We start from the raw sequence: 9,771 nt of genomic DNA on the forward strand, positions 1-9,771 counted from the left end.
GTCTGTGAAAGAGATGAAGAGGGGAGAAAACAGACTCATCAGGAGTTACCGAGATGGATTTGCTGCACAAGCCCAGGATGTGAGTCCAATCCCAGATGCACGTGAAGGCTGCCCATGGTGGCACGCATGTAATCCCAGCACTGGGAAGAGGGAGACAGAAGCTAGCCCCACCTAACTGGCCAGCTCTATGCCAATGGAAACCCTGTCTCATGAGGCAGGTGGAAGACTGAGGAAGCACTTAGGAGGCGATCCACCGGCCCCCACACACACGCATTCGCGCCCTACACACACTCGCTCACACAGATATACACATACACACATAAAATCATCTACAGTTGTAGGATGGTGTCGTTTTACAACATAGCCGGTCGAGCCTATCACTGGATGAGAAGGAAGGGTGGTGGGGAAAAGTCAAGGAAAGGGAAAAGAGGAGAAGCTGGAGATTTAAGAGGAGGCAACATGGAAGCAGATGTGGATGCTTCTCTTGGCGCATCTCTAGACGGATAAGGTTGTTACGGATGTTTTATAAGGGATGGAATGGTACAGGATCATTTGACTTATCTAGGTGGGCAAATTATATCATACCAATCGGATAAGAGTATTTTGGTGTGTTCTTTGATGTGGCGACTTGAGTTCAAAGAGGGTGTAGCAGCGGGACGCACAAAACCCGACACAGAGTTGGGATGTGTGTTTGCAAGGCTTGGCAACAACACGCCAAGGGAAAGTGAAAAAACAACACGCTGGGGCGTCGGGGGAGGTGGAGTGAATGGCTGGGGAAGGGAACTGAGAGGAGAGGGCGGCTTGCGAGTCATGTGACAAAGTCTGTTCAGCTCCGACTGCTGGGCCGTTCTCTTATTTAATCTTAATAACAGAATCATATTGAATATTCACCGAAACATACAGTTGCTAAGACAAGGTGGCCAAAAGTTTTATAAAGAGAGAAGCTAGACAGTAAGACCACGAGTTAACCCTCAGGCTAGAACACTGAGCTCTGGTATAGGAGGCATCCGGTGACGCTGTGCTCTTCTGACATACAAAGACCGTCACACCAGAGATGAACAGCCTGATGCAGTCATGAGGAAGACAACTGGTTTATACAAGTGACAACTGTTGCAAATGACAAAGCTGGGCTGATGGGCTGACTCTGTAGGCAAAGGTACCAGTCCTACAGTGGAAGGAGAGAGCTGACTCCTGTGAATCGTCCCCTGGCCTCCATATTTTGCTGTGGCCTGTCAGGGATAGATATGTGCATATATGTATATGTATATTAAATGTTACGGTAAAGAAGGCAAGAAAAGAAGGAAGTACTATATACCCAAATTACAACTCTAAGTGTGAAATTATGTCAGATCTTGTTTTTCAAGACACTGTTTATTCGTCAGAGCCCTCTGTAGGATATATCACTCTGCCGACTAGGCTGGCCTCAAACTTGGAGATCCCCCTGCCTCTGCTTCCCAAGCGCTGAGAGGACATCAGATCCCATTACAGATGGTTGTGAGACACCATGTGGTTGCTGGGAATTGAACTCAGGACCTCTGGAAGAGCAGCCAGTGCTCTTAACTAGAGTGCTGCCCCTGCATGCACAGGGCCCTAGGTCCCATTTCCATATTGCATTAGAGGAGGTATGGGGCCTATGCCAGAAACTGCAGTACTAGGGAAGTAGAGATGAGAGGGCTTGAATAAAGTCCTTTGTTATCCCTGACCACACAACAGGCTCTAGGCCAGCCCGGGCTATTGAGACCTTGTCTCAAAAGCTTATCAAGTTAAGGCCAACACGATGGCTCAGTGGGTAAATGCACCTGATGCCAACCCTGATGATTTAAGTTTAATCCTTGTAATCTACACGAAGAAGAGAGAGAACTAAGTCCCACAAGTTGTCTTCTGACCCCCACAGGTGTCAGAGCACATGTGCCACAGACCCATAGGCACACGATATACGCAATAACTTTTAAAAGTTAGGCATGTTGAGAAAGTAGAGGTTTGCCCATGGCACGCAAAATCTCACTACAACTAGATATTTTGCCCATAGCAAAAATGACATACATCTCCAAACACAAAAGGCCAAAACTCAAATTTCACAGTTGAGTGTTGTCCCTGACTCTGTAGTTTATCAGAAAATAGTAACAATTTAGCAACAGGCAGGTCGTGTGAAAAGGAGATCGATTTGCCTTTCAAGAACACCAAGCAGAACTGAAAAGACGTTTTTTTTTTTTGTTTTTGTTTTTTTTTTTCTGGGAAATGTGGTCACCCAGAACTTTCAGTGGCAGAACTGAGCACAGGATTTGATTCCTCGTTTTGTTTACTCATTTCTCTGTTCAGTACTTGGACCTGGGCCTTGCCCCTGCTGGGCAAGTGCTCCCCTACTGAGCTGCCCCAGCTCCAGGGCTGAGCTCTGGCTGGCCACTCCTGAACCCTCCGACCTCCTGTCGTCGAAGGACTGGACCTGTGACTGTCACGGGTCCCTAGGACCCTCCTCAGAAATGTCCCCTCCACTCACTTGACCTCCTTCCCTGGAACTATGGCCTCAGAAAAGAGAGGAAGCTGGTGTCCTGACTCCTCCAAACAGGAAATGGCTGTCCCTACCGGGCTGGAAATTCCCGCCACCTGACCCCCAAAGAGCAGCCCTCAAGGGCTATGGGAGGTTGACTCTCAGGCCTTGCCTCAGGCAGGCGCAGCAGAGGGGCGAGGAGGCAGTTTTCCGGGGAGCACGGTGACCCCTGACCTCGTGACATCCCCCCTCCCTGCTTGCGTCCCGTGGAGAGCCTGGGGCTGCATAATGGCCTTACCGCCTGGGCCTCGAGACCCTTGCTAAGCTACCCAGCGGCTGTTGGGGTGAAAAGGTCCTGGAGGCCTCGGTTTGGAAGCCTAGCAACCTCCCCAGGCCCTCCGGCCTCCTCGAAGGCAGTTCCCACGTCGTGGGCCCACGCGGCCTTTCTCGGAGCCTGTGCGCCATGGCTCGCGTCTCAGTGGCGCTTCCCACGCGCACGCATGCTCGCAGCTTCTGATTGCGCGTGCGCAGCAGTCCCTTTGCCGCTGTGTGGAGCCTAATACCCAGTGTGACTCATGTGCTTTCTTAATGCCACCGGTAGAAATGGTGGAAAGGCTTGTTCTTCGCATTTATTCCGTGTGGATTTCATACCATTGATCCGAAGCCCCGTCCTTCCCCTTTCAGAAGCAAAATAAACACGCACCCCACAAAGGCCAGGTAGGGATTTTAAGACAGCCGATAAGAATTGAAAACGGGCATTTGAGACAGGCGCCCAGACATGCCACCAAATGGCGTTCCATCCCAGATCCCACAAGGAGGAAGGGAAGATAAGTGTCTCAACCTATCTGTCAGATTATTGGAACAACGAACCCCAAAGAAAGGGGAATTTCACCCTAGGAATCTCATGCTGGGAAAAAGAAAAGATGCCAACCAAGGAGTAACATCTTCCCGGAATGCGATTTCACAGTGTTCTAAGAGGTCGTTAACCATCTTACCTGTTGAGACTGAAGCCCAGACGGTGGTGGGTCAGCGGTGGGTAGGACCACATCGTGAAGCACATAGACAGACATGACATTACCCTCCATTACTCCTCAGTCTCACCGCGGGATCCCAACGAAGGATTGGAGAGGATCACCGGATCACTTTGTCCCCTTCCCAATGTGACCACATTGAGTAAATCTTTTGTTTTTGTTTAATTTGTTTTCCTCTATTATTTTGGTTTTTTACTTGGCTTACTGGGGATGGCTAAACCTACCTTGGTGCACGACCTGTGACAAAGAAAGTTATCTTCTGTCCTCTATAAGCACAATGTGGCACACACTCACACACTCACACACACACATGCACGCGCGTCATTAACATTTTTTTAAGTGTACAGCTTCTGACGTTGTCCTCTGGTCTCCAAAGGCACCCACACACACATGAACACATACATCTACACACACATACAGAAAGAAAATAGATGAGACATGTCTCAGAAGGCAGCTGCTAACTCAGACAGCCAGGCTTTGGGTAGGTAGGGAACATCCTGCAACACTAGAAATCTAGGAGGAACTGGGGACTTGACAAGTGTCAGGAACTTCTGGGCACATCATAGAAAACTTTGGAGATGTTAAGTGTACTCAAATGACCCCCACTACCAATGCCTGGCTCTTCTGAGGCCTCCTCCCCTCAGGTTTCTCCCGAGGCAGGAAGTGCCATCTGAGGTTCACTTCCTCCACCGGATGTTCAGGCACTGCCTAGCTGCCCTCCTCACCCCTGGGACTGTCACACCTCCTCTGTAGCACTTTCACTTCCCCAGGGGTCCGACCCTGGCCCCCAAACACACTGGAGCACCTGGTTTAGGAGACGTGGGAGGGGAGAGAGAGAGAGACCCAGAGAAAGAGAGACAGAGCACACTGGCTCAAGGGTGCTAAGCAGAGGACCACAGGATGCAGGGGGCGGAGCCAGTAGTCAGTGAGGTCAGAGTGTCTGTGAGGTTGGCCTCTGCAGAGAGAGCCTTAAGGTCCCAGGACCCAAGTGAGCGAAAGTCCATCAGGAGCCCCTGTGCGCTCCGCCTGAGCCATGGCCACCTGCGAGGAACCCCCCATTGTGTCCCTGGTACCCACACATTCCAAGGACCCTCAGGTACTGCTGTGCACCCTGTGGGACCCATGAAAAAGATAGGGAGGGCCCCTGCTGACAGTCACTAAATGAACAGGGCTGGGTGGAGCTCCACCCCCAGCCGGAACTTCCTCTTTCTGGGCCCTCTTCCTACACGCCTCTCAGTCTCCAGTCTTTCTCTGCCCATTTTCTCTTCCCCCTGTGCCCACCACCTCTTCTGTCTGGGTTCCTCGCGTGGGTCGCTCCCCATCCAGGCGAAGATGTCCGCCCAAGAGAGTTGCCTCAGTCTCATCAAGTACTTCCTCTTCGTTTTCAACCTCTTCTTCTTTGTGAGTTTACTCATGGCTACCCAGCCGGGGCCCCAGGGCCAAAGTGGCCTTGGATCTGCCCTGGCTTCATTCTCTTCTCTTCCCCTAGGTACTAGGAGGCCTGATTTTCTGCTTTGGCACCTGGATCCTCATTGACAAGACCAGCTTCGTGTCCTTTGTGGGTGAGGGGGGCTGGGCAGTAAGGGAGGGTCTTGCTGGGCTGGACTTAGACCCAGAACACCCCCCAAGACATCTCCCGGTGTCTCCCTTGCACCAAGGAGGCTCTCAAAAGTTACCTTCTTGCCAGGTTGGGCTCTAGCTCTGGCACTCCACCAGCCACTGCCACTGGGCTTCTAGTACCCTGTGTCTTCGCTGGCAAATAGAAAATGTAAACCAGATGTAGTGGTGCCCACCTATCATCCCAAAACTCAGGAGGTGGGAGGTCAGGCGTTCAAGGCCATCCTAAACTGTGGGTTGGAGCCCAGGCTGGATAATGAGGTCCTGCCTCCAAAACAACCACAGCAAAATGAGGTCGTGGTTACAAACAGTAATAACAGAAATGATGATATTTCTCAAATACTTCCTGTGTCTCATTTTTGACTGGGGCTTCGAGACTCTCCCTTGTTGAGGTTCAGAGAAGGGAAGTCTCTCGATGGGTGTCCTACAGCCAGGAAGGAGAAGAGCAGAAATAGAGTAATAATAACAAGGAAACCACTTAAGGCGGGAGCATCAAAACCATAGCAACTCAGGCTGACCACATCCACCACTGAGTTGAACAGTGTTCTGCAAACCTCCAAACAATTCTAGGGCATGTGTGGTGGCTCATACTTGTCATGCTAGCACAGGGGAGGTGGAGGTGGGAAGAGCTGAAGTTCCAGGTCAGCCCTGGCTACAAAGAGTCCAAGGCCAGCCTGAGTTACCTGAGACTCCATCTCAGGAAAAAAATGAAAAGTCCAAGAGATTGATCTTTTACTTCCTTGTCCTCAAAAGGTTTAAGAAATGGGCATGGTGGCATACACCTTTAGTTCCAACACTTGGGAGGCAGAGACGGGCAGATCTCTGGGAGTTGGAAGCCAGCCTGGACTTTGTTACAAAGAGTTCCAGGAAGGCCAAGGCTGTTGTTACACAGAGAAACCATCTCTCAGAGAAAGAAAGAAAGAAATTAAGAAAGAAAGAAAGAAAGAAAAGAGAAAGAAAGAAAGGAAATAAGGAAGAGAAAAAAAGGAGAGAGAAAGAGAGTAAGGAAGGAAAGAAAGAAGGGAAGGAAGGAGGAGAATCTCAGAGGGAAAAAGAACAACTCAGTGTGGAGCAGAAACAGTGGCCCACCCAGACAGATTCAGAATAAGAGACACATGGATCCAAGAGACAGGGCCCTACTTGGGTGGCCGAGTGGAGCTGCTGTTTCCCAGCCCATCCTCACTGACTTTCACTACCTCAGGCTTGTCCTTCGTGCCACTGCAGACCTGGTCCAAGGTCCTGGCTGTCTCTGGTGTTCTCACCATGACCCTGGCTCTCCTGGGCTGTGTGGGGGCTCTAAAGGAGCTGCGTTGTCTTCTGGGCCTGGTGAGTGTCATTCCCAACCCCGTTTCGGGCCAGCCCCTGGAAGGCCCGAGAGGCTGAGCTCCCTCTCCACCTTTTCCTCAGTATTTTGGGATGCTGTTGCTCCTGTTCGCCACACAGATTACCTTGGGGATTCTCATTTCCACTCAGCGGGGCCGGGTGAGTTCCCTAACATTATTACCCCAGGCTTGGAGGTGGAGGGTCTGGGGCAGAGAGAGAAAGGCAGGTAGGCACTGCTGTCAGCCAGGAAGCTGGGCCTCAGAAGAGCGCACAGAGGCACAGAGACATGAGACTGAAAGAGAAAGCTGGCATTGCTTGCTTTATACTCACAGACTGAGGTGGAGAATCTCATTAGCATAAGAGACCAAGGAGTCCACATCTTATTTAAAAAGAAGGGGTCATGTGTGATGGCACACCCCCTTCATTCCAGTGCCCTGAAGAGGCAGGCAGATCTTTGTGAGGCCAGCTTAAGAATAAATTCCAGGACAGCTGAGGTTACAGAGAGACACTGGAGAGAGAGGGAGGGCAGAGGCAGACTCAAACTGACTTCTGCTTGGAAGCATTTATTCAGCTGGCTGAGTGTTTGCGGGTTCGAGCCCCCAACACTTGGTACTTGTGATCCCAGCGTTCAAGATAGAGGCGGAAGATCAGGAGTGCCAGACCAATGTAAGCTACAGGAACGTCATCTTAAATGTATGTGTAAATAACGATTTAAAAAAGAAGATGCAATGGGGACCTAAGGGCCCTTAGAAACACTTCTGAGATTCTGAGGAAGTGAATCACTGCCAAGCATTCAGCAAGAAACCTAAGAATGGCAAAGTTATGCTCCTGGGGTGAACACCGTGGGAGGTGGTTGGGGCAGACAGGGTGACTGGGCCCAGCCTCATTACACCCTCTCAGCTGGAGCGAAGGGTGCAGGAGTTGGTGTTGAGGACCATCCAGAGCTACCACATGAATCCGGATGACACCACAGCTGAAGAGAGCTGGGATTATGCACAGTTTCAGGTGTGTGAGCTCACATCCCCAGTCTCAAAACTCCTCTGTTACTACTCCTTAGGCTTCGGGCTCTAACATCTTTGCCTTGGGCTTTTAAAAGAGGTTCTGCCTGCCTGTGGGCTGCAGGTCAACTAATCCCTCTTCCCTCGCGCCTGCCAAACTGCCTGAGCACCCCCCAAATGGCAGCATTTCTGCCCTCATGTAACGATGTCCCCAGATCCTAGACCCTGGGGTTGGTTGCTTCACCCCAGTCCCCAAATTTCTATGTTAGGGACTCGCGCCTCTAGTCCCCCAGCCCCACCATAGCTCCAACCAGTGCCACTTACACACCCCTCATCCCTGCCCTGCACACCTACACCCGTGGAAACGGGTCCCTGACTCTGTCCCCCTCCCCATCAGCTGCGCTGCTGCGGCTGGCATTCTCCGCGGGACTGGAACGAGGCCCAGATGCTGAACGGGAACAAGTCTAAGGAGCCCCTCGTACCCTGCTCCTGCTACAACTCCACGGCGACCAACGACTCCAGGGCGACCAATGACTCTGCCAGCTATGACAAGATCTTTTACTCCCAGCTAAGCCGGCTGGGGCCCCGGCCGAAGCTGATACAGACCACTGACAAGTGTACACTCCCTGCAAAGGCCAATATATACCGTGAGGTGGGACTAGCAGTAGCGGGTAGCTCTGGACCGTCGGGTGGGAGGGACTTTTAAGCATCCGGATCCTAAAAGAGTAGGCGGGGTTTGGAGGGTGCGCCTATACTCAGAGGCGTGGCCTCAGGAAGTCAGACCAAGGGTAGAAAAAAGGGGCGGGATCCCCGGAGATGTGTGGCCCACACAGGCTTCAGGAGGGTTCAGGGGACCTCTGATGTGGTTCAGGTCTACGCGTGGCGTGGCGTCAGGAGGCAGGTCTTGGGAGGGTGATGCCAGGAGAAAAGACCGAGACCTAAAGGGCAGTCCCTCATAAGTAGGCGTGACGTACTCAGGGGCAGAGTGTGCCCTCAGAACTTGAGCTGGCCAGGGCTATAGTTACGAAAGGGGCGGAGTCCTCTGAGGGCGAGGGGCGTGGTCTGAATAGGGCGGAGCCTGGAACGCTGGCCTAGGGCAAAGCTTGGATGAGACGTGGATTGTTATCTAGGCATTGGGTACCTAAGAAGGGATCCGAGGGGCCCTTTGGCTTGAGGATGAGTTCCAGAAGCAACGCCGCCTTTCCACGTCTTCTGCATCCCCAGGGCTGCGCACAGAGCCTCCGGAAGTGGCTGCACAACAATATCATCTCCATAGTGGGAATCTGTCTGGGAGTCGGTCTTCTTGAGGTGACTTGGCCCTGTCCCCGTCCATTGTAGATGTTTCCCATTGCCAAGGAAACGCGCCCACTTAGCGGAGGCGTTGTAATCACTGCAATAGCGTGGGATGGGGCGGAGGCCTGGCTTCTGTAAAGCTCTGATTGGCTGTGCGCGCGGTGCTGCCTCCTCCCCTCTCCCGCAGGTGAGCGGGATGGCGCTGTGTCTGCAGCTACGACGCCGAGCTCTCAGCCGACAGCCCGCGCTGCCGCTGCCGACAGCCCGCGCCGACAGTTCGAACCTTACGCCAGCGCTGAGCGCTGACGGCAGCAGCAGGCGCGGGCTAAGCAGCTGCAGCGGACGTAGCAGCATCCCGTGGGGCAACTGGGGCATGGCGGATGCCTGCCCCACATGGGGGGACAAGGCTCCACAAAGCAAACTACCTATGACGCTGGGACCTTGGCCCTTGTGGGATACAGAGGATGAGCTACCTGAGACCGAGAGTACGGGTGCTGAGGATGTCGAGGCACATATAGAGGCTGCTGAGCCTCCAGAATAAAGGACCTTAGGCTTGCCTTGAGCTTTCTTTTGCAGACTGCTCCTGAGCTTTCTGCTGTCAACACTGCCAGTCATTCCCGGCTCTTCTGCAAGCCTATTCTTTGCCCCCCCCCCCCAGTACTACCCCTTCTCCAACCCTGAACCATATCCTTTTTTCCCAGCTCGGCTTCATGACGCTCTCCATATTCCTGTGTAGAAATCTGGATTACATCTATGACCGGGTGGCTCGGTACCACTAGGCCCCAACCCACCAGTCGGCACCTACGCACCTCCATGCAGTCAGGAACTGCTTCCTTCCTGGTTGGTCACAGGCTTGGAGCCCTGTGCCTGAGGCCTCATTCCTTGGGGACCCAGATGCCTGCCCTACCAGCCTTCACTTCCCCCACAGGCCCCACTTCCTTCCCCTCCCTGCTCCCTCCTCCCCACACCATCTGTCTGCCACCTCCCACATGACACCTCAAATAAATCCCCTTCGTTTTTT

At 52.6% G+C, this 9,771-nt stretch overlaps 1 protein-coding gene across 2 annotated transcripts; it reads left to right on the forward strand.

The window, feature by feature from the left end:
* Positions 1-4,552: 4,552 nt before the first annotated feature.
* On the forward strand, positions 4,553-9,699 carry CD37 (CD37 molecule; the record flags this gene model as incomplete). Of its 2 annotated transcripts, XM_080909218.1 has the most annotated exons (9): positions 4,553-4,615; positions 4,846-4,920; positions 5,009-5,081; positions 6,338-6,462; positions 6,544-6,618; positions 7,360-7,464; positions 7,855-8,109; positions 8,682-8,765; positions 9,452-9,699. In XM_080909218.1, the coding sequence occupies 9 exons, from the start codon at positions 4,553-4,555 to the stop codon at positions 9,527-9,529; spliced, it is 933 nt and encodes a 310-aa protein (XP_080765344.1). In that variant the 3' UTR covers positions 9,530-9,699. The 2 variants fall into 2 exon arrangements, with proteins under 2 accessions (XP_080765344.1, XP_080765345.1); XM_080909219.1 differs by lacking the exon at positions 4,553-4,615 and having other exon boundaries at positions 4,804-4,920.
* Positions 9,700-9,771: the final 72 nt, after the last annotated feature.

This window comes from Micromys minutus, assembly GCF_963924665.1.
Source record: "Micromys minutus genome assembly, chromosome: 32".
NCBI lineage: Eukaryota > Metazoa > Chordata > Mammalia > Rodentia > Muridae > Micromys > Micromys minutus.